General features: G+C 57.5%; 1 protein-coding gene across 1 annotated transcript in view; it reads left to right on the top strand.

Moving 5' to 3' along the window:
* The window catches only part of STUM (stum, mechanosensory transduction mediator homolog), a 58,898-nt gene extending 38,059 nt beyond the window's left edge, over positions 1-20,839 (top strand). Inside the window, exons 2-3 of the mRNA XM_025878120.2 lie at positions 10,380-10,559; positions 14,988-20,839. Coding sequence (XP_025733905.1) covers positions 10,380-10,559; positions 14,988-15,022 — 215 coding nt within the window. The 3' untranslated portion in view covers positions 15,023-20,839. The remainder of the gene's footprint in view (positions 1-10,379; positions 10,560-14,987) is intronic.
* Positions 20,840-24,218: the final 3,379 nt, after the last annotated feature.

A 24,218-nucleotide genomic window follows, 5' to 3' on the forward strand; every position in this document is an offset into this window, starting at 1 on the left:
TGTGTGGGGGGGTCCTCAGGTCTTCCTTCCGTCTGTGTGTGTGTGTGTGTATGGGGGGGGTCCTCCTCAGGTCTTCCTTCCTTGGCATCATGGTATGATGTGTGCACGAGGCTCTTGTCTGGGCCAAAGGTCACAGTGTTGGAGATCACGTTGATGTGACAGCACTGTTGACTAGTGTCACCCACCTTGTGCCAGGTGGTGGTGGCCTGGCCCTGGCCCCCCTGGGCACACTGTGCCCAGGGCCCAGTCCCCCTGCCCCACCTCTGCTGCACAGGATGATCTCCCCAGCTCAGCCCTGTGCTGTGGGGGGACGCTGTTGGGCAGGGCGAAGGGCCAGGATCGTGCACGGGTCTCCTACGAGGGACTGTGAATTTTTGGTTCTGTATCTCTGAGGGCAATCTCTCCTCCCCTCAGAGAAGGGGTCTTAAATCGGATGGTACATGAAAGTCAATGGGGCAGGGTTTATTTCTTTAAACAAGGAATTCTTGGGTTGATCCCTGTGCCTTTGGTGGTCTGGAGGTGGGGCCCGAGACCTGCATTTTTAGAGAGGCCAGTTTATCCTGATGCACAAATCGGCTGGGAAAACAGCGGTAGACCCCCTCCCCCACCCCTTAGATCCTCATCATATTGGGAGGCTCACACCCACCTGCCCCTGTCTGGTTATGGCTTCAGCCTCCCTCCCCACGCAGCGACTTCCCAGCAGGTACCCTGGCTGATGCTTCTTGCATGTACTTTTTGAAAGTTGTCCTCACCCTTGTCCTGGAATCCACACACCACACACCTCGGCACCCTCTCAGACCCCCCGCTGAGGCCACTCCTGGCCTGATGCGGCTGGGCTTCCACCCCTGGTCCCTGCCATAGGCCATCTCTGCAGAAGGGGCCCATCCCTGGCTTCTCTTCCCTGAGTCGGCCTCCCATGTCTGGGACCTCAAGCCTCACCCCTCTGACCTGCTCCTCCACCTTTGCGCCCTCGTCCCTTATGCCTTCTCTGTCCTTGCTCACCTGAAGATCTTGATGTCCCCACGGCTCTGGCCTTGACCGTCCTTCCTTGAATTCTGTGCACTCCCGGGGGGTTTCCACGGCCTGCAGCCCACCCTCCTGAGCCCCCGTTCATGCTCTCCTGGCCGATGATCCCCGGGTTCCCCCCCCAGGCTCTCCCCCTGGTTCTTGGCTCCACCCTTATGGTGTCGTGTAGGAAACTGGGAGCCCACAGCTGTCTGGGCCCCCTCCCCCCACCTTCCATGTTCTGCAGCCGGTCGCCCAGCCCCAGGGACACTACCTGCTCTTCCTCCTTGGGCTCCTTCCCACCTTGTCCCCACCACCACTCTCCTCGTGTCCCACCTCTGACCTGTCACGGGGATCTTGGCCATGTCTCTCCTCCCAGCCTTCTGCCTCAGCCCTTTGGCCCCGTCCTCCCCTTGGGGTCACAGCGTTTATCCTGAAATTAAAACCCGACTGTATAATTCCCTGTTGAACCCCTTCCCAGGGGCTGCCGTCGCCGGGAGAGGGAAGCCTGACTCCACGCCAAGGCCCTCAGGGCCCTTCTGGTCTGACCATGGCCCACCTTGACCCCATTCTTTTACTTTATGAAGGTGGTCTATTTTTATTTATCATATTTATTTATTTTTTAGAGATGGGGAGGGGCAGAGGGAGAGAGAGAATTCTAAGCAGGCTCCACGTGCTGCGTGGAGCCCAATGTGGGGCTCAATCTCACGACCCTGGGGTCACGAACTGAGCCAAAATCAAGTCAGATGCTTAACCGACTGGGCCACCCACATGCCCCAATTTATTATTATTATTATTATTTTTTTTTACCAAAGTACGAGCCGGCCTTGTTTTCCTCGCTCCCCTCTATGTACCCAGCTGCCCTGTGCCACCCTCTGAGCCCCCAGATGGACTTGCTGGGTTGTGTCTGTGATGCCCTACCTTTCTTTCTTCCCTGGACCATCTCCATCCACTTCCAGACCTCTCCCCACCACCGAGTACTCCTCTGTGAAATCTTCCCCAAAACAACCAAAGAGAATTTGTCACTGTTCATTTCGTGACCCTGGGTGCCTACCCGAGTGCGAACTCCCGAGCTGGGGGTGGGCCAAGCCCTCCCCCCCAACCCCAGACCCAGCACTGGGACGCGGTTGGCACTCAGTGGGATAAATTAGAACTAACACGCTGTTGGGCAGGGCTCTTTATTTGGCGAGTAGGACTCATTTAAAACAATTAACACCTCTTCCTGTGAAAATGTGCTAAAACCATTCTTTACATTTACTGCTGGAAAGATTGAAGTGATGTTTTTATATTGTAAATCCATTCACTCAACGTAACCTTATATGGCAAAAGGGACCTATTACCATCATTTCCTACTTAGTGAAATTATTGATCCTAATTAATAATTGATGATTAATTTACCCAAATGGACGCAACTCTTGGTAACATCTGTACATATACATGTTGTGCAAATCAGCAAGTGTGCAAGGTGCTTGTGTTTCTGTGCACGTCCCAGAGTAACCCCGAGCATGTCCACATGGGTAAAAGACAGGGGTGACCAGAAGTCCCTCCACACCTCACACATGTAAGTATGCCCCCTCTTCCTTCCTTCCTTTCTCTCTCTCTTTCTTTCTTTCTCCCTTCTTCCCTCCCTCCCTCCCTTCCTTTTAAAGATTTTATTTATTTGAGAGAGAGAGAATGAGTAGGAGGTAGAGGGAGAGAGAATCTGAAGCAGACTCTGCACTGAGCTCAGACCTGATGTGGGGCTCGATCCCACAACAGCGAGATCACGACCTGAGCTGAAACCGGGGAGTCGGACGCTCAACTGACTGAGCCACCCAGGCGCCCCAAGTTTGCCTCCTCTTTCATACAAAACGTGGGCCGGCCCGTCTCCTCCCAGCAGACGAACCTGGGTCTTTGCTGGTGTCGCCATGTCTCACAGCTCTGCGTGTCCCCGAGCAGCATGTGCATCAGGCCGTGCTCTCCCAGTGGCAGGTGGACAGGTGCATGCAGACGCCCAGTGGCCTCTAATCAGTTTGGTGATTCTGGTGAGGTTCCATCTTTTGACAGGACACAGGAGATGGCTTTCTAACTCTGAGAACCTCTGAGCTCAGGGACAGAGTTTCTTTTCTTTTTTTAAAAAAGATTTTATTTATTTATGTGACAGAGACACAGCGAGAGAGGGAACACAGCAGGGGGAGTGGGAGAGGGAGAAGCAGGCCTCCTGCTGAGCAGGGAGCCTGATGCGGGGTTCGATCCCAGGACCCTGGGATCATGACCTGAGCCGAAGGCAGACGCTTAAGCCACCCGGGCGCCCCAGGGGCAGAGTTTCTTTATGCTCACAATGTCCATATACGGAGCAGGCTGAGCCGTAGCAAATTGCCGTTCTTCACTCTTCTTGACCCACAGAGATGGTCATCTCATGTGGTTCAGCCTACCGGAAGCAGGCAGGCAGGCTGAGGTTTGGCCACAGGTTGGGGCGCCATCTGCTCTGCGGCTCCCGTGGAGGACTCTGGCTGGGGCAGGGGAGGAGATGGAGAGCTTCAGGGATATTTTGAAAATCGTAAAGGATGATGTTTCTTTACTTATGTATTTCATTTTTTTTTTTTTTATTGTGGTAAAACGCGCTTAACAAGAAACTTGCGGTCCTCACCATTGTTGCACAGTTTGGTGCGTGAAGTCTGTTCGCACTCGCCTGCTGCCATCCCCGCCATGCATCTCCAGAATAATTTTGTCTTGCAAAACTGAAACTTGGTCCCCATGAAACCCTAGGCCCCCATTCCCCCTCCCCCGCCCCCTGGCCACCACTGTCCTATTCTCTGTCCCTATGAACGCAACCACTCTGGGCACCTCACGTAGATGGAATCACGTAGTATCTGTCCTTGTGTAATCACACAAGGCTTATTTCACTCGGCATAATGTCCTCAAGGTTCACCCAGGTGGTAGCAGGGGTCAGGATTTCCTTCCTTTTTCAGGCTGAAGAACATCCCGGAGTATGTATACACCACCTTATGTTCATGCTCTCACCCACCTGTCTACACTTGGGGTGCTCCCATGCTTTAGCCATTGTGAACAATGCCGCTGGGAACATGGGGGTGCACGGAGCTCTTTGAGGCTCTGCTTTCCATTCTCTTGGGTGCAGACCCAGAAGTGAAGTTGCTGAACTAGCTGGTAATTCTATTTTTAATTTTTTGAGGAATCTCCATATGGTCTCTGCAGCAGCTGTACTAGTTTTCCTTATTGTTTAGTGTAAGGATGCAACATCCCGGGCAGAAAAGAGCTCAGGCTGCTAAACTAGATGGATCTGGGTCTAAATTGAGGCTGGGCGGTGTGGCCCGATCATTCAGCCTCTCTGAGACTGGGGCCGCCCATCTTGCTACTTGCTCTACTTTCTCCTTTTTAATGGTATCAGTGCATCTTTATCTCATTTCCCACCGTGAGCAATATCAGCAGAGGCAAAGGACAGAGGCACATGCTTCCTGAGGGGCCCCAAGTCTCCTGTTTCCTCCCGTGTCCACGTCCCGTCATTGCCCAGCTGCTGCTTGCCCATCTCAGACCCTTCCAACCCACCCAGCACCCTGCTGACCCATCGTTGTCCTCAATCACTGCTTCCATTTCATCGCTCTCCAGTTCAAAACACTGACAGGGCTCCATTTCCCGCAGCTTAGGGTCATGAGCCTTCTCTGGGCATTCAGAGCCCTTGGCCAGTGCCCCAGCAGCCCGCCACCCCTGCCCAGGTCACCGGTCTTGCCCCCACAGCAACCTCCCTTCCCACTGGGGGAGGAGGCTGGGTTCAAGTGCCAGCTCCGTCATCACCCCCTCTGCAAACTGGAGCACGCCCCTAGCCCCCTTCCTCCTCCATCAGGTGGGGATAAGGAGCTTCCTGACTCATCTGGGGGCTCCCCAGGGCAGAGACTGAGTCAGGCTTCTGGATGAGCCGCTGAGAGACCCCAACCAGCCACATCCCCTAGGAAGGAGGGTCCAGCAATGCTCTGTGCCCCTGGCCGGGCTGTCCGTGGCTCTGTGGTTCTCACATTTGAGTGGGCATTTGCCTGGAGGGAGAAACTTGCCTAGAAATGCAGATTCGCCCCCCCCACCTCCTGCCCCGCGATCTAAATTCGGATCTTAGGTGGGACTCAGGGACCCACATTGTTTCCAGCTTTCCTGAGAAATAATTGAGACCCGTCAATGTGTGAAGCTGAGGCATTCGGCGTAAGGGTTTGGTTTATATTTGTTGTGAAATGATCACCACAGGAGGTTCGACTAACATCCAGTTGCTTGTACAGATCCAATACAAAGAGAGAAAACACTTTTCTCCTTGTGGCGAGAATTCAGGATTTTATTTTATTTTATTATTTTTTAAGATTTTTATTTATTTATTTGACAGAGAGAGACACAGCGAGAGAGGGAACACAAGCAGGGGGAGTGGGAGAGGGAGAAGCAGGCTTCCCACCGAGCAGGGAGCCCAATGCGGGGCTCGATCCCAGGACCCTGAGTCATGATGACCTGGGCCAAAGGCAGATGCTTAACAACTGAGCCACCCAGGCGCCCCGAGAGCTCAGGATTTTAGCTTCCCCCACAGCATGTCGGCTGTGCGACACCCCCGGTGCTTACTTACCGTGCACCTGGGGTTTGGATCCTCTGACCCCTCCCTCCAGCCCCCCCCACCCCCCTCTGGTAACCACGCATCTAATCTCTTTTTCTGAGTTTGTTGTTTGTTGTTCTAGATCAGTGAGATCCTTTCTCCGTCTGGCTTATTTCACTGAGCGTAAGGAAGGCGTCATGTTGTCACGAGTGGTAGGACTTCCTCGTTCTTTTATGGCTGAATAATATTCCATTGTGCACATTTATACCATGATGTCTCGATCCGTTCATCCATCCATAGACGTGTCTTGGCTACTGTAAATAATGCTTCAGTGAACATGGGGTGCAGATGTCTTTTTGAATTAGTGTTTTCATTTTTTAATATATATATTCCCCAAAATGGAATTGCTGGACCATATGGTCGTTCTGTTTTTCATTTTTTGAGGAACCTCCATACTGTTTTCCAGAGTGGCTGCACCAGTTTGCGCTCCCACCAACAGTGCACGAGGGTTCCTCTTTCTCCACATCCTCGCCAACACAGGGTATCTCTCGTGTTTTTATCTTTTTGATCATGGCCATTCTGACAGGTGTGAGGTGGGATCTCACTGTGGTTTCGATTTGCATTTCCCTGAGGATGAGTGATGTTGAGCATCCTTTCCTGTGTCTGTTGGCCATCTGGATGTCTTCTCTGGAGAAGCGTCTGTTCGGGTCCTTTGCCCATGTTTTAATTGGGTGGTTTTTCTGCTACTGAGTCGATGAGTTCTTTCTGTATTTTGGAGATTAACCCCTTATCAAGGGTATGGTTTGCAGATACTTTCTCCAGTTCCACAGGTTGTCTTTGCTGTGCAGAAGCTTTTTAGTTTGATGTTGTCCACTTGTTTATTTTTGCTTCAGTTGCTTTGAGCTTTAGGTGTCACATGCAAGAAACCATCACCAGGACCCACGTCGGGGGAGCTTTGTGTCTGTGTTTCCTTCCAGGAGTTTCGTGCTTTCAGGTCTTGTATTTAAGTCTTTGATCCATTTTGAGTTATTTTTGTGAGTGGTGTGAGGTAGGGGGCCAGCTTCATTGTTTTCCATGTGAATATCCAGTTATCCTGGCGCCACTGACTGAAGAGACTGTCTTCTCTCCCGTTCAGTTTCCTTGTCAAAGATTAGTTGACTGTATATGCCTGGGTTTATTTCCAGGCTCTCAGTTTTGTTCTATTGGTCTGTTTGTTTTTTTGTCAGTACCATATTGGTTAGCTCTCTCTCTATATATATATTTTTAAATTATTTATTTATTGGAGAGGGAAAGAGAGAGAGGGCCCAGGAGCTCTTCTGGGCAGATGGGTTGTGTCTCATACCTTGTCTGGGTGGGGGTAGGGGGGCTGCTCCGGGCAACTCTCATTTTCCCAGACTCTCCATTTGGGAGGGGCTGGGAGCTCCCCTCAGCCTCGGCCATGAATTCATCCCCCTGCCTCTGCAGAGCAGGGACACCCTCCACAGTGGGCACTGGCTTTGCCCTGGGGGTGGTTGGCTTGCCTGCCTGCCTCTCGGCACGTGTTCCTTGCACATGTTCCTTCCCACCCTCTGGTTGCATGTGGCTGGGAGACCCTCTCCACAGCAAGTTACAGCTCCCTGCCTGTGTGGGGGGCAAGCCGGGCTCTGAGGCCCACCAAGGCCCCTGGTCAGAGTGCGTCACCGACGCGCTTCCGCAAGTGAGCGAGGCCGCTGTTGGGATGACGACTTGGGCACTGCCACTGTGAACTCTGTGCCCAAGATCTTGGCCCGTTGTTGCGGATTGCTCCACCCCCATCACAAGCCGATTCCGGTGCTCGGGCCCCACTGATCTCCCTGTGCAGCGAGATCAGAATAGGGGTCCCGAGAAGGGACCCACGATGCCGGGAGGTGGGGCTGGTTGTCCCCTCTCCTTTCCAGAGGCTCAGGGGAGGCCTCTGGGTGGCGGTGGGCGGGTAGGGGAGGGGCAGGGTGGTTAGTGGGGAGCCGCGGCTCTGGCCCTCCCAGTGCAGCCTGTGTTGGTCTCTGTGGGGCAGGGGGTGCCTCTGGGATCGTCTCAGTGGTGTTTTGCTCATGAACAGTTGCTAGCTGTTCTTGTTGTGAAGGGGAGGGGCATCAGCAAAGGCCTGTGTCGTCATCATGGTGACGTCACCCCCTCAGGTCATCTGTGGTTTTAGCAAATGCCACAGGTGACAGCAGGTGGTCTGAGCAGGCACCTCACACTGGTTGCGTTTCTTTGGACCCCCACATTCTACCTACTGTATACGGCACTGTGCTGGGGGCCCCTCTGACTACTGTATACCGCACTGTGCTGGGGCCCGGGCAGAAAGGTGGCCGGGATGCCACCTGGGGTCTCGGGGACTGTCGGCCCCTAGGGAGGTAGAAACACACGCAATCGGAGGCAGTTTTAAGAGAAAGAGGATGGGCAGCGTCGGGATCAGGAATCAGCACGTGCACCCCGGCATCAGCCTTGGGTCTGAGGCTTACGGGTGCCTCGGCCACCTGGGGAGGCCAGCAGGAGCCACCAAGGTTGAGCAGGGCAGGGCCAGAAGCCAGAGTGCAGACAGGGAGGAGCTTCCCCAGGAGGAGGAGCGTGAGGATGGTCGCTGGTTTGCGGGCCGGTTTCCCAAATGGACTACTCCCTTGTCTGGACCTGCTGTCACAGCTTGTCCCCACCTGGGAGGCAGTGGGAACCAGCAGGAACAGAACACTGGCATCACATGGCCGTGGGGTCCGTGCCTGCCTGTGATTGTGACCTTGGACAGGATACTTGATTCTCGATTGTGTGCGTGTTTTAGAATGTAGGTTTTGTTACTGTTTAGGTATGGAGGGGCCAACAGATCAGAAATGGCAGCCACTGAAAGGAGAGTTGGTTACAGTTCCTCAGAGGAGGGGCACGCCATGCTGCAGGGCCCCACATGAGGAGGCGCCAGAGATGGGGGCAGGCCACGGGGGGCAGTGTGGGCCTTTATAGCGGTTTCCAGGGAAGGAACACTCTAGGCAGGGTAAGCCGGCTAACGGCTGGCTTGTTTGAATAATTTCAGTGGGCTGTCCCTGGTTGTCCAGTATCTGGCCCTGAACGATTAGGGTGGGGGGCTAGGGGCCCAGAGGGTGAGAGCCCATAAAGGAGGTGGTTGGGGGGTGGGCTCTGGACTGGGGGGTCACGTACTAGCTCTAGGGACAGTCTCTCTGGGGCAGCAAGACCCCAGGTGCGGAAGCAGAAGGAACGCTTGGGTAATATGGGATGTTAGTGTGGTGGGCAGAATAATGCTTCCCCCCAAAGGTGTCCACACCCTGACCCCGGTGCCTGTGCAGGTGTTCCCTTACACAGTAGAGGGGGCTCTGCACATGTGACTTGAGATGGGGGGATTTCCCTGGATTATCTGGAGGGCCCATGTGCTCAAATGGTCGGAGGCCGGTGGTCAGAGTCAGGAAGAGAAGATGAAGGGGTGGTGGAGGAGGGGCGGGAGCCAATACATGCGGCAGCCCCGGGAAGCAGGAAAAGAGCCTCCAGGAGGACCCCGAGGACATTCCCGACTTTCCATCTCCCAGATTGTAAGAGGGTGTATTTATGTTGCTTTCAGCCACTGAGGTTGTGGTGACTTGTTACAGAGGCCACGGGGTAGCTGACACGGACGGGGAGCGGGCCAGCGGCCACGGGGTAATGGACACAGATGGGGAGCGGGCCAGCGGCCACGGGGTAACGGACACGGACGGGGAGCGGGCCAACGGCCACGGGGTAATGGACACGGACAGGGAGCGGGCCAACGGCCACGGGGTAACGGACACGGACGGGGAGCGGGCCAACAGCCACGGGGTAACGGACACGGACGGGGAGCGGGCCAACGGCCACGGGGTAACGGACACGGATGGGGAGCAGGCCAACGGCCATGGGGTAACGGACACGGACGGGGAGCGGGCCAACGGCCACGGGGTAACGGACACGGACGGGGAGCAGGCCAATGGCCATGGGGTAACGGACACGGACGGGGAGCGGGCCAGCGGCCACGGGGTAACCGGCGCAGACGGGGAGTGGGCCAGCGGCCACGGCGTAACCGACACGGAGGGGGAGCAGGCCAGCTGCTCTGCAGGGTGGCCTTGAGGCTCAGAGCCCACGGAGGAAAAGAGCCTGGCTCCAGGAAAATGCAGTACATATAGCGCTGTGTGGATCTGGGAAGTCCTACCAGGTAAGGGACCTGGTCACACACACTACGTCGCTTTGTGCTTCGTGAATGTTCAATAAATCTTGGGCCCCCTGTCCCTCCCCCGGCAGGTCTGGGGTGTCTGGGGAACCCCGTCAGAGAAGGGTCTCTGAAACATTGGCACTGGCCTGAGCTCTCCGCTCTGCAGCCACCTGGGGCCTCCGTGCCTGTCCCTTCGCAATTAGCGAGCGTGCTGGGGGTCACTTCCTGAATTTATCTCCGTGGGCAGCTTCCGTGTCACCCCAGGGATGCTGGTTCCTACTTCCGAACCGCTAGGCCTGTATAGCCTTTGCCACACGAGGTTGATGTCATTCCCCCAGGCTGTTCTCTGTCCTTGCAGGGGGCTGCGCTGTGGCTCCCTTGTGGCAGGGATGTCTTGTCGTGGCCCCAAGACTTGCTGCGCCTGGGGCCAACCATCCACATGTCCTCAGGCTGGTGCCTCGGCTCCCCCAGCACAGGGATCAGAGGCGGGCCGGGTCTGAGTGGGAAGGTCCTGGACTCCGGCCGCCCCTCTCCTAGCTCCCTGGGGGGGCGGGCAGCGGGGCCCCAGGCCGTCCGGAAGCACGCGTGTGGCTGCGCCCCCCAGTGCGCTCAGAAGCCTGTCCCCTCTCACAGGGACGTTTGTCTCGGCCTTCGCCGTGCTGTGCGGAGCCCGCACCGACCTCCCGGACAGGCACGTATGCTGTGTCTTCTGGCTCAACATCGCAGCGGCCCTCATCCAGACCCTCACAGCTATCGTCATGGTGGGCTGGATCATGAGCATCTTCTGGGGCATGGACATGGTCATCCTGGCCAGTGAGTACCTGCCCATGCCGTGCCTTCTGGGTCGGGGGCTGGGCCGGATGCGGGGGCAGGGCTGGAAGAGGGGCAGGCGCTGGATGGTCTGGGTGGTTGTGGTCCTGCAGGGTGTTGGCACCTTGCCGGTCACTAGAGTCTGCAGCCGCCTGGCAGAGGGGACCCTCCCCTCCACCCCTGCCCCTGCCCCCCCACCGTGCATGCCCAGCCCAATGCCTGCAGGGAGTCCTGAGCGGAGACAGGCAGACTCCTGAGCCCGAGGGTGTGAACAAGACAGGGCCGAGCTTCTGTTCACCTCAGACGCATCAGGCATTCTCTTTGTCAAGGGAACTGTCCTGGACCACCCTGGGTAGCTGGGGTGGGGGCTGTGTGAGGTGATGTCCCCTGGGCCTGGCGGCCCCAGTTTCCAGAAAGAAGGGAAACCCACGTGGCATCTGTGCCCACAGGAAGCCCTGTAACTGTGGGTTGTTTTGTTCTGTTTTGTTTCTATAACCAGGACAGCGTGGTTTTCCTTTGACCTAAGCTTTGTTCCCTGTTGAGGGAACCTTCACCACTCAGCACAACCTTGATTCAGACACAAAACTGTTTTGTGAAAGTGCCTGATGTTACAAAGGTCACCGAGATGACTTAACATTTATGAAATAACCTAGTGAGCTCTTAGAACAGATACCGCACGTGCCTCGGAGCAGCCCCGCGCGTGGCCTGCGTTTTCCTACGTTCCGTCCACGCCGCCACGGATTGCCGCGGATGGGCCGCCTCCACCAGGCGCCCCGTGGTGTCTGACACAACAAAGCCACTCTTAGGCGGGACTGTCAGTGTCAGAGGGAGGGACAGCCGAGGCAGGACGGGCTTTTGGGGGCCCTAGAATGATCTAGAATGACCTGTAGCTGACTCTATCTGAGTTCAGAATCCTCGGAGGATGCAGGGCACACACAGATGCCAGGGCCAGGCGAGGCCTCCGGTCAGTGACCAGTTAAGCCGCCGGCCAGAGAAAGTGTAGGCCCCAGAGCCAGAGAGATCCAGCGGAGCCAGTGGATTGGGCAGACTGGCTGCTTGGGAGCAGGTCATCCGGCAGCAGAGGTCAGGAAGGAAGTGGGGAGCCTGTTACCAGGACATCCCAGGCAGACCCCGGGAGACGGAGGCAGCCAGAGAGATGGGAGGGGGAGCTCGCAGGCCTGGCTGGCGGCTGGGGGATGGGCTGGCCCTGGGGAGGGCTAGGCTGGGGAGGGTCAGCAGGCTGGGGAGGACTGCTCTCAGGGCAGGCGCGGCCCGTCAGGATGTCAGGGAGGATGGGGACCCTGGGAGGGGAGCAGGCAGAGGAGTCAGAGACCGAGGCAGGCCCATCTCGGGCGCCTCGCCCTGCGCCCTTGACTAGGGATTGCCGAGTCTTGCCGGCAGGCGGGGAGCGCTGCAGAGCCTGAGGCTTCCCCAGGGGCCTGTGGGATGGCCCGCAGCCTCCTGACCCCTTTCCCAGTTGGAACCTGGGAGGCCTGCTCTGGGATGCGTCCTCAGCCACTGTCAGAAGGCCTGACCCTTTGACTGCTTCCTCCCGCGTCACCCCAGTGTCTGGCCAGGCACTTGGGCACTTGAGGATGGAAACTTTCCACTAAAGTGGAACGCGCCTACGTCACCGGGCCCCGTCTCAATAAAAGTGAATTGGCGCCTAGTCCCTAGAGCTTTCTGGTTATTTTTATCTTGGTCACCCTTAAAACCCAGGGGTTTCAAAAGCCATGGAGTCTGTATCTTAGAGATAACTAAAAGGGCCCCCTGATCAGGTCCTAGATGAGGAAGCATGGACCCCGAGAAGTAAGATGGGGACCTGGTTACTTCCTCTCTTTGCACCACCCCAGACTGTGGGCTCAACCAGAAACCCCGGCCCTATGGCTAGTGCGGCGGGTGTAGTTGGGCTGCGGGATACCCAGTCCGAGAAGTCCCATTCCCACCCTGCCCCAGGGCCCCAGGCTCTCGCTGTGGCCAGTCAGCTTCTTGGGTGTCTGCACGCTGGCCCCGGGGAAGCTGGGTTTTTTGCGCCAGATTTTTCAGACTTAGCTGCACGAGAAAACCCGCCACACCTCGCCGCTTCCCACCAACCGTGCCTGCCCTCCGGACTCAGCCACCCATCTCTGCAGGGGTGCCTTGTTCCAGAAAGTAAACCCACCCTGGAAGGATGCGTAATTGCCACTCTTGAGATGCGGCGGCAGGCCAGGGTGGCTCTGAGCGACAAGCAAAGCTTGCATGTCCCGGGATGGCGACTTTGGGGGGAGGTCCCACAAGTGACTCGTCTGTCCTAATCGATAGTTGGATGGGGGCCATTCTTTCTGGGTTTACTCCACCCCTTCCCACAAAAATGAAGGAAACTTCTCAGCTGGAATAGTACAGGATGAGTTTTTTGTTTTGTTTTAGATTTTATTTTTATTTATTTGAGAGGGAGAGAGAGAGAAGGAACAGGGAGGGGGACAGAGGGAGAAGCGGACTCCCGGCTGGGCAGGAGCCTGACGTGGGGCTCGATCCCAGGACCCTGGGCTCATTACCTGAGCGGAAGGCAGACGCTTGATGGACTGAGCCACCCAGGCATCCCAAGGATGACCTTCCACACAGCACTGGCCAGGGTGTCATCAGCACACACACCGTCCGGAAAAACCCTTAAGAGGACACGCAGGGAATTCCAGATCTAAGTAGACATTAAAACCAGAGACACAAGCAAGCGGCTCTGTTGATAATAATCACAAGCCAACCACAGCCTGTCCTGGTCGAGGATGGAGAAATACGCCGTAGTTCTCCGCGCTCTCTGCCCCATGCCCATGGCAGGCATTGCCCCCCTCATCACGACACCGTCTGCTCATCCATCCACGTGTTCCCCACACGGGGCTTCTGGCATCTTCATCGGAGATGTCTGCAGGACAAAATCTGTTTGCCATGTCCCGGCCTCCGTCTGTCCCGAGGCATTAGGGTCTATGTATGTGGCTCCTGTCCCTACATGGGGTGACCAGACGGCTCAGGCGGAGCTGGGCTGGGGCCAGGAGGGGGCACCTCAAAATCCTGAGAGTGTCCCACAGCCGTCCCTCCATGGGTGCACCCGGCTGGCGTCTCCAGGCCGGGTGGGGGTGAGCCCAGAGCGAGGGGCAGCGGGTGGCCCCGGGGGAGGAGTGGGCTTGGCTGCGTTGTGGGGCAGGGGTGGGCCCCGAGGGAGCTTCTCGGCGGGGCTGCAGGCTGTGAGCCTGGGGAGGGGGGAGCCCTGGCCACGTGCCCCTGCAGCCCAGCACCCACCTGCGGTTCCCAGTCGCTGGACCCCGGGCACAGTGCTCACGCGTCCTGACGCCTTTTGGACTTCAGCCAGTCCCTCTGGCCTCTGTTTTCACCCTGTTTTCTCTTTCTCTTTTCCTCCTGTCCCTCCCGTGGCCTCACAACCCTGTGTTGCCCCCAAGTTTCCCAAGGTGAGTCTGCTGATGGGCGTGGGGCCCTGCCCAGGCTGCCTCCCCCGCGCCCCTGCCGCCCCCCTGCGCCCTCCGCACACACACTCACCGAGCTGGCCGCCGGGCTTTCATCTTGTTTTTGGTTTTTATCTATTTTCATTTATTGTTGTGCTTCTGTTTCTTCTGTCTGTGTTTTCTTTTTGTTTGTTTGGATTTCCAGCTTTTTAGTTTGGAAAACGTAGAAGCATAGACAAAAGTCGGGGGCCTGGTGCACTGAGCCCCTTAGGGCCCACAGGCTTCAACAACATAGTCACTCCTGTGTCATCTGTGATGTCTTATCTATTTCCTGCATTTCCGCACGTTATTCAGACTTAAAATGGGTGAATAATTTGGTAAATAATGAGAGAAAACAACCGTTAGGTCCTCAGAAACTCCTCTGGGGGCTAAGTTGCCAACTAACGGTGAGGCGGGGGGCATTTCGCCAATTCCAAGCTCATAACTTCGTCCCTAAGTGTTTCAGTGGCTCAATTTTCCCAGGGCTCTTGTGACGACACTGTTGTGTCTTAAAGGCTCGGAGTCCTCGGTCACGTTTGTGTTCCAGACGTCCGGCTGATTGAACACACACATAGTGACGGGCTTTTGTGTCCTGTCTTGCTGTTTTCCTTTCCATCCTCCTCTCCGTGCACACGTCCCAGGTACCCGGCGCTGGGGCATGGAGGCCCGCCCTAGTCTTCTGGGCCAGGGGCACGTCGATCACAGCGTCACCACCCCTCCCCAGGTGCCTTCCTGTCCTGTAACCCCACTAAACCCAAAGTTCCACAGTTCTCCCTGCATCTTTCCGTCCCTGGTAAAAAAAGTCCATGCCCTCGGGAGAAGGTGGACCCTGAGTATAGCTGTCATTCACACCTTAGTGTAAATAAGATCTCATGACCCTGTCGTGGTTCGCAGGCACCTCCTAGAGAAATCCTGAAGGAAGCGGGCATCTAACGCTCTCTCCTGTGCTTCTTTCCCACAGGCTACAAGGAGCAGGGCATCCCACAGCAGCTGTGAGGCCGAAGGAGCCGCTGAGAATTCCAGGGCAGGCCCATGGGGGCCGTACCAGGCCGCGGGCGGCACCGGGACCTTTACACATGCTCTTCTGCCGTGTCCTGGGGTCGGAGTGGAAGAGGGGTATTTAAAAAACAGTATTTATTTTGAAAACGCATCTGCTTTTCTTGGCAGGCTGCAAGACTGCCAACCCCCCGCCCCCCCACGCTCCAGAAAGACAGGCTCCCAGAGCATCTCGGGGCGGGGGGGTTGTGTGGGGGCGGGGTTGCGGACAGCAAGGCTGGGATGCTCGGCTCTCCTCTGCCCTGCACGTCTCCCTGCCCACTGTGAGGGCGCCCTGGAGCTGCCGGGTCAGGCAGCAGGGGCTCACCGAGGGGCAGGGTGCGGTGGACCCTTCCTCTGGGTCCCCAGCCCGTCTGAGTGTTTGCGCTGTGGTCTCCTGGGGGCCGCGCCAGGGCAGGAGTGAGGATGCACACGTCCCCAGCCCAGTGTGGAAAGGCCTGCCGCGCCCTCCTGGGGATGGACCCCTGAAAGTGTCTCCTGGCCCCGCGCTCCCTTACTGTAGCCTACCCTTCACCCACCCCCCTCCTTGCCACTGAAATCTCTGGCCCTGGGTGTGTTTTGACCTTTGTTTCCCTAGAAGGCGGCCCGCGACTTCATCCCTGGGCGAAACGGCTAGAATTGCCAGGTGTTCATACACAGAATCCCCAGCGCAGGTGTGAGCAAGCACGGGCCAGCAGCCTTTCACATTATACTGAACGCCACTCCTGGTCAATAGTCCTCCTAAAATCCTTGGGGCTGGACGGGTCTCCAAATTCAGAAAACGTGGATTTGAGACAGAATAAGACCCATGTACCGTGCATTTCCTAACACGCCCGCAGTCTGGAGCACCTCCCGACCATCGAGCGCATGACTGTTTTTGCAGAGAATCCTGTGAAAAGTCAGACTAATTGGGATCAATAAAAACCATAAATAGCCTCACTTTGCTTGGTTCAGGTCAGATCTTGGCCTAAATAAGTTATGGAAGAAAACTTAGCATTCAGGGGCTTTTGGGGATTTAGAATTGCAAAAGAAAAAAAAATTGTATGGGGTGGCAGACTTCTATCTGAAAAATCCCTCTTGCCGATGAGGCCCTGGGGATCCCGCTGTTGTTACACAGGAATTCCTTCCGTTGCAAAGGGACGGTCGGGGCCTTCACGGCACCTGCCCGGTGTGTGATTGTTGGATCCTGGTTGGGGAGGAACTCACAGGAGGTGTTGGGGCCACTACAGGTCAGGGGTTGCTCTGAAATGAAGAGAAAGACGATCCAAAGTCATGGTGGACATCTACCCGTCTGTTTTAATTTGCTTCCTCACATGAGAATTGCCAAACTGTGGGACTGGCCCAAAGCTGTTTGCAACCCCACTGGGCTCCCCGAGGGAGCTCTTCCTGTCTGTCGGAGAGTCAGAATGCGGCCAGGGCTGGAGCAGTGACGTGTCTGGCCTTTTCCCCGTGGCTGGACGGGGTGTGCTTGGGGAGCCTGCAGCTGGACAGGCCCCCCCCGGCTCCCCGAGCCCACTCACCTCACCCGCTGGGCTTTCTGATTATTGTCCTGCCAGGGAAGTGGGCCTTGGGCTCCGTGTGGATTGGGCAGCTCTCGGGACCCATGGAGAAACAAATCCCCTGCCCCACCCCCTGATCCTGCCCCCCTTCCCTCCTGACCCCAGCCTGGGGTCTGCTGCTTCTTTCATGTTTGGAATCCTGTGTGTTTTCAAGGCGTGGGACCAGCTTTGGTTTTATCCAGAAAGCCAGAAGCTTTTGGTGTGTGAAGACGGCATCCTCTGGGCCGAGAAGACAGCAGCAGGTGGCTGCTGGCTGCGCCCCGGGAGGCTGTATCAGAGGAGGGAGCCAGCCCTGTAGCCAGGCCAGAGCAGCTCGGGCTGAGGGTTGGGTTGGGCCCTTCGCCCCACACGCCCGGAGGGACGCCCGGCTTCGGGCACAGCCCCCCCCCCCCCCCGGTGGGAGCGGAGGATCTTGCTTTCCTGGCTCGGGCTGGGGCGGCTGCTGATGGGGAGAGAAGAGACAGCAATTTGTGCAGCATGTTTGGTGGTGATCCAGACACAGGTGGGGGTTTCTTGAGTGAACCCCGGCACGGGATGGCTCATACAGGGGTTTGTGGGCTCGGAAGGACGGTTCCCCTCGGCACTCCCACCTCGGCCCCTGAGGCTCCCCTCGGCCCCAGCTGCTTCCAAACTCAAGAGGACGTCGGCCTCTGGAGGAAGCCCTTCCCGCGTAGCTGACGTGTGCGAGGAACGGGGGCATCCTGCTCCTCCGAACCCCCGGTGTGTGAGGGTGGCTGTGCGGGGGAGCAGCTCGAGACAGCGACTTTCTCCATGAGACTGTGGCCCAAGTGTCACTGGCTTAGATGAGGGGCAGGGAGGTGAGGAAGTGACCTGGGGCAGGATGGCTTCCCTCCGCGACCCTGTGACGTGGACGACAAAGACAGCCTCCAGATGCTGGGCCCTTGCCAGGCTCGGCGTGGTGCATCTGACCCGCGGTGACCCTTACCAACAATCCTGGCAGGGGGACGTGTTTGCGGACCTTCCAGGTGTCAGGACTGAGGCGCCGGCAGAGCAAGGCCTTGAACACTGCGGCGTAGCTGACTCATGGCCTGCAGCGAAGTCTTGCAGCCGAGGGAAGGGGTCTTGGGGGGTCGGAGGGTTCTCTGGACAGTCTTGCCCGTGCGGAAGTAGCAGGTGACGGGAAGCGGTCTTGGGGGGCTGGCTCCACCACACGCCGTCCTGGGCGGCCCTCCAACCTGCAGCTCAGAGCGGGCAGGGGACCTGCTCCAGGCCCCCCGACCCCCCATGTCCCAGAGGCCTGGCTGGGGCTTAGGCCTCATGCAGACATCAAGAAGCCCAAGCCGCAGTGAGGAGCACGCGAACTCTAGAAGGTTGAGGAAGCCACACGGTCAGAATTTCCCCACAAGGACCCAGACCTAAGAAAGGAAAGCTGAACACTGAGCCCCGAGGCCACGCAAGGTGGGCTGAGCCCCCAGGCCCAAGAGAATGCCTTCCTAAGGCTTGACTCTGGAGGAGGAAGCGAGGGGTCCACTGAGGTGGTCCTTCTGCGCCAGCCCAGCTCTTTAAAATCCCCCCCAATCTACAATTTTTTTTGGTGAACCCCATCCCCGTGCAGATGGGGGCAGTCTGCAAGGGTCACTTGGGTGTGGGCCTGGCCCCAGCTGCCGGGCCCAGGGCCTGAGCCAGTGTGGGGCCCCATCCTGCTTCCGGGGCCTGGAGGCATTCATGACCCTGGATGTTTTTCTCCGGTGGGTGATGCTGACCACCTCGGCGTTGTGGAAATGGCTTGGGGACATATAATCTAAATGTCAGTCCCCAGTCGGTGGTTGCAGGCCCTTGTTGACCGCTCTTGCTGGTTTGTTTGGAGGGCTTTCAACAGAGGGATTGGAGGCTTAGAGCACCCCCAGCTGCACTGACCCTCCCCGGAGACCATGACCTCGCAGGGGGTGGGGGAGCCATCTGAGCTGCTCCCCACAAACCTGCCCGAGGCTGAAGGGAGCCAGGGTGCCTTCTTCTCAGCGGCCCCCCTGTGCTGCCATCAGGCAGTTCTCCCAAGCGGGGCTCCGTGTTCCACAGTTGTGCATCCAGCCAGCGTTCAGCGGGCACCGATGCAGCCGAGGGGGGCTCCCAGAGAGCAGCGCCCTGGCCGTGGCGATGCCGCACTTGCCCTTCCCGTCTGCACAGGTGGAACAGCAAGGCGAGTGGAGGCAGGAGGGGCGCTTCTCCCCGCGGAGGAGGCCGCTGCATGTGGCCAGGAGGCCACAAGGCCAGGCTGCGGGAAGGGGGGCTGGGGGCCTCCCGGGCAGGTGGGCACTGGTTGGGGTCCGCGTTTTTCACCTGTCAGGCTCTGAGAGCTTCAGAACGTCTGCGGGATCACGGAGGCGTGCAAGTCAGGCCGGACTCGCGAATCTGCCCTAATCCCTGTGTGATGCGTGGGGAAACCCGCGCCGCAAACACTGGGGCGAGTTCCAGCCTCAGTGCTGTTTGTCTCTACTCCTGTCTCGTGCCTCAGTTGGACCATCCGTAGGCGGGGCAGGGAGGGGCTGGGAAGCTGATGCCGGTCCCATTTCTGTCAGAGCAGAGGCCTTGGAGGACGGGACCGGGGCCGTGCAGCCGCGCTCCTGTGCGGGCCTCGTGGACTTGGCACGCGGGGACTCTTTCTAGTGACAGACACGGGCGCTCTCTCCCCTCCCGATCCAGTCACATGGAAGGCCGATGACAGGGCCGTCCTTGTAGGTGTCCTGAGTGTCCAGTACAAGTTGTCTCTTTAGGTTTAGTCCCCAGTCCCTCTCCCTGCCTGCCTGGATTTGCCACCATGCCAGCCACCCCAGGCCAGGCCACCGGCACCCTAGGCGGGCAGAGGAACAGACACGTGCTCGCTCTCTCACACACGCGTGTGCACACCCCCCCCCCAACATGCTCGCAGCCCCTCCGGCTGCTGGGTGAGGGCAGGTCTCAGGATTGAGACCTTAACATCCGCAGAGAGGCCCTCACACTGCCCGGGAGCCGTCCCTCCAGCGTGGGCCGTGGTGGGTGGCACTTGTCCTTGTCACCCCACCCAGGGCCCAGACACACACAGTTCCCTTGATCCGAAGGGCCTCTGGGCCAGGAGCACTTCCTCCCGGGGTCCATGGCTCCACAACCCCGGCCCCCAGACCCGGCTGGCCTTCTGTGGGAGGGCTGGCCTTCTGGGTCTCCCAGAGAGGAGGGGACCGTGAGCCCTTTCTGGGCTCTCCCGAGGCTGCAGACAGTCATCCCCGCCCCCCCCCCCCCCCCCGCCCTCCAGCCCCAGGATGAGAAGCAGTGAGGAGAGAAGGGGGCAGAGGTCACGCCCACCCCGTTTCTGGGTGATGCCTGGCTGGGTGTCCCAACCAGGGAGCTGGTGTGGTGGCCGTTAAGTGGCCGGGGCGCCCCTTGGACACACTTGGCAGGCCCTTTGCACAGGCTAGGGGACATATGCTGTTGTAAATGGTGCCAAATCTTTGAAAACAACGTACATAAAAACAACACTGGTTCTGTGCATATTCGCTGAATTTATATTTGGATGAGTGTTGTGCTGTGATTTGTAGTTTTTGATACGTGAGTGACTTTGTTTGGGTCTTTCTCCCCTTAAAGGAATCGCTGTCCATTTTCTGTTGTTCTCTGCCGAGACCCTCTCCCCGACCTCCCAGGGCTTCCTCAATTTACCTTTGCCCAGATCTGCGGGGGCTGCCCCCCACCCCCAGCCACTTCCCTTGTGATCCTAGCCAGCCAAGGGGGTCTCCAGCCCATCCCAGTGACTGGAGCCTTCCTTGGTTCCACGAGAGGAAGAAATTCTCCAGCTGCGGACCTAGGGAAGCTTCTAGACTTGCTGCCTGGAGCCCAGGCCGGGCTGCGGCTTGGCCTTCCCCGCACCCTCAGGACCGAGCCCCTGGCAGGCCCACCCGCCCCCGCTGCTGGCCGGGGTCCCCAGGGCCCCTGGAGGCGCTGGGCAGGGTCCCAACCTCCCCAGCGCCCCGCCAGCTTCGGAAGTCCCAGCTCAAGCACCGTTGCCGTCCGCCTAATGGCAAACAGCGCGCATGACCGTCGAAACCTGTGTACATATCTCCACGTACATATTTATATATTCAGATTATAAATATGCAAAGCATGGCATCTCTTTGGCATTCCAAGTTTGTGTTTTTTTAAATCCTGAAAATACGGCTTTAGAAACTTTTTCTTCTTTTCCCCCTTTTCTATGTAATAAACACTCATGTGACCTTTTTGGTGGCTTCTCAAAGCCCTGTGTGCTCTCGTTTTTCCAGCTGGCCGGACCCCAACTCGCGCCCTCTCCCCGTGACCTCTGCTCGTGTGGTGGTCTCAGCATGAAGGCTGTCCTTCCCCGGGGTAGGCCCGGCCCTCCTTCAGACCCTCGCCTCCCACCCCCCCTTGTCCTGGGGACCCCCATGTTCAGCGATCGGATCCCTCTGCAAGTGTTCGGAATCTGCCCACCAAGTTGGGCATCGGGCCCCCACCGGGTTTAGCAGGAACGCAGGGCAGGTGAGACTCACCTGCTCGCCCGTGGATGGGCTGATGAGGGGAACGTGTGGAAGTGTTCGGACGTGGTTAGGAGGACTTGTAACGAGGCACTGGTTGACCTGACGGGAGCCGGGAGGGAGGTGCAGGGCTCGCTCCACAAGCTCTGCGGGCCCAGCTGGAATTTGCTAACGGGGTGAGGACCCGCAGAGCTTGTGGAGTCCACGGCCAAAGACAGTAGATAGACCAGATGGACACGTGGGAGTTCAGAGAGCTCCTGACGGGCAGAGGTAATGCAACCAGATGAAATCTGTGAGCTGAAACTACCAGCTCGAGGAGACAGCTGCCCTGGGCAGTCAGCGCCCCATGCTCTCCCTCACGCCTGTGAGTCAGGGGCTCCAGGCCGCGTTCTAGAAGGCTCTATCTGCAGAGCAGAAGTCAGCACTTGATGACCCGAGGCACACCCTGGGGCCTTTCCTGATCCAAAGACTTACTGTGCTCAGATCATGCCAGGGATGCTCTCTGCCAGAGAAAGCTTTCCACAGGCTGTGCGGCCTCAGAGGGGCCCCCTTCCGGGGGTAGGGGAGGAAGTCGGGCTGCATGAAGGCATCTACTCCCCAGGATTCCCCCGCACCCCCAGACCCCAGACTGGCCATGGCCTTCAGAGGTGACCCTCCAGCCCGGTCGCTGAGGGACTTCTCCCACGGTGACACAAGCCAGGAATTACCGAGAAGAGGGGGGCCCCACAGAAAGAGGAGACAGTGCAAGGGTCGCTGGTGTGAATGGGGTCCGCGTTCGCGTCTCAGGGGCAGCAGGGTATCCCGAGCCCAGGGGAACTCGAGACGGGGCCTGTGACGGGCCTGCAGGCCTGAATGGCCCCTAGGGGAGCGCCTCCTCCTCCCACCCACTGGGTTCAGGCCCCCAGAAGGGCTCTGGCTCCGTGGGGAGTTATGGGACGAGGAGGGGCCCGTGCTCCAAGCAGGAGCCTGCAGCTGTCTTTCCAGTCAGAGCCGTAGGTATTTTCATGTCCACCCAAGATAGCTCTTAAAAAAACAAAACAAAAACAACAACAACAAAAAAAACCACTAGAAAGCAAAGAAAGTTTTAAAACTGGGAATGTCATTGGTGGACGAAATAAGCACTTCCAGAACACTTAGAAGCTGTCCACATCTCCTGAGGTTCCCGGCCAGGAGGGGAGCCCAGAAGTCAGGACTCGCCCTCGCCGTTGGCTTCTGGGGAACCTCGAAACACGTCCAGGATCTTTTGAAGAAGCTGAGGTGGAGATGAATGGATTTTATCACCAAGAAACCAGTGTTGCTGCTTTGAGCATCGGGGGTCCCCAGAGTCTGCACCTGCTCTCACTCCCCCCCATTCAAATCCTCCCTGCTTCCCCAGGCCCAGCTCAGGAACAGCATCTCCCAGGGTGAGACAGACTGATCTTGCTCGCTCTGCCTTCCACCCCTCTGTCCCAGGGGCCAGTTGTGCCCCCACATAACCCATGCTGTGTTGGGGGGAGGCTGCCCGTCCCTCGACTCACCCCATCCCAGCCCGGCCAATAGCTCGTCCCTGTCACTGAGCTAGCCTGCAAAAATCAAGGTCTTTCTTGAGGTCTTTGGGATCTCTCCTTTTCGGTCCTGAGGCTGTAGTTTATAAGCCTCAGGTTCCTGCCTCGTGGAGACAGGAGGCCAGACAAGACAGCCGCACACAGAGTGGCAAAAGAGAAGGTCTGGTCCTGCCTCCCCGAGGCCGGTCCGAGTCTTCCTTGCCCCTCGCTCCAGGAGCGGTCCGCAAACTGGTTCAAAGTGAGCTGCTCTCACTAATAACAAAAAGCCCTAAAGCGGTATTTGCTCCAGAGAGCATCCTCGGTAGTCTCTGTCTTCACTGACATGGACTCGGCCTTTGCACACGACAAACACACCCACACAGGCGTGCACCAGGCCTGGGCACATGCGCACGTGCTCTCCACAGGTGACCAGCGATGGATTTGGCACTTAGACATTGTAAGCTTTCATCCCCAGCCGAGCCTCCCACCTTCCCGCTTCACCTGTCCCCTCCTGTAATGGACCACAGTATTTAAAGAAAAAATTGTAGGGGGTCCCAGCTGGCCCAGTCAGTGGAGGGTGCGGATCTTGATCTCAGGGTCGTGAGTTTGAGCCCCATGTTGGGCGTAGAGATGCCTTAAAAATAAACAAAGTTTTAATAAAAAAATAAAGAAAAATTACATGCATGCACAACGATGCCAATTAAAACTTTTTTTTTTCCATTTAAAAAGGTCCCAAGAAGGTTTACGTGTACAAATCCTTTCTTTTCCCATCAACCGGACGGCAAGTGTGGATGCCCCAGGCAGGTGCAGGGCCAGCCAGGACACCTCGAGCACGCTGGGAGTCGTTATCTGGTTAGAATGTGAGAAACGGGGTGGAAGTCCCAGGACCGAGACCAAGCGTCTCCTCTCTGAGCCCCTGCGGAAACCGAACCCCGAGGTTGGCATTGAAAAGTCCTTGGGGATTTTCCGCCATCCTGGACCCTCAGGGGTGTCCTGCCGCCCAGCCCTGCTGGGTTATCCACCAAGCAAGGACGATGGCCCAAGTCTCTTCGCAGAGGGAACCAGGGTTCTCAGCCACAAAACGCTCCCCCAGATGGTGCCAGGTCTTAGAATAGTTTTATTTCCCTCCTTCCACCTGGCCCCGCTCCAGGCTCACTTCATCACACAGGAAAGGTGGAGTTAGGAGTGGTCAATTGCTGATGAACACACCTGCCCCCTTCTACCGAAAATGGAAACTCTTTTCTGCAGAGTCCTCTTTGTACCTACTATAGAAACAGGATTCGTTTCCATTGGCTTCCTGCCCATCTGAAGTGTTGGTTACTTAGCCATGCAAATAAGCAGGAGCCAACAGGCCTATGGGCTCAAAGAATTTTAGCTCTCGGAGAAGCCAGCCAGACAGAAAGAGAGCAAACACTTGGAAGAAGATGAACAGCCAATTCTCAGGAAGGGCTGACGGAACATTGGAGGCTCGACAGGGTTTCCAAAGTGTCTTGAAATTTCAGTGAAAGCATTTCACGTACCAGCTCTGCTCTGGCTTCCTTGTGAGACCCAAGGGGCGTTGTTCAATGTGTCCCCACGGGGCCTCAGGTCGTTTGGGGGC

The sequence above is a fragment of the Callorhinus ursinus genome, unplaced genomic scaffold, assembly GCF_003265705.2.
Source record: "Callorhinus ursinus isolate GAN/ISIS: 27379988/994484 unplaced genomic scaffold, GSC_fseal_2.0 scaffold13, whole genome shotgun sequence".
NCBI classification, from domain to species: Eukaryota; Metazoa; Chordata; class Mammalia; order Carnivora; family Otariidae; genus Callorhinus; species Callorhinus ursinus.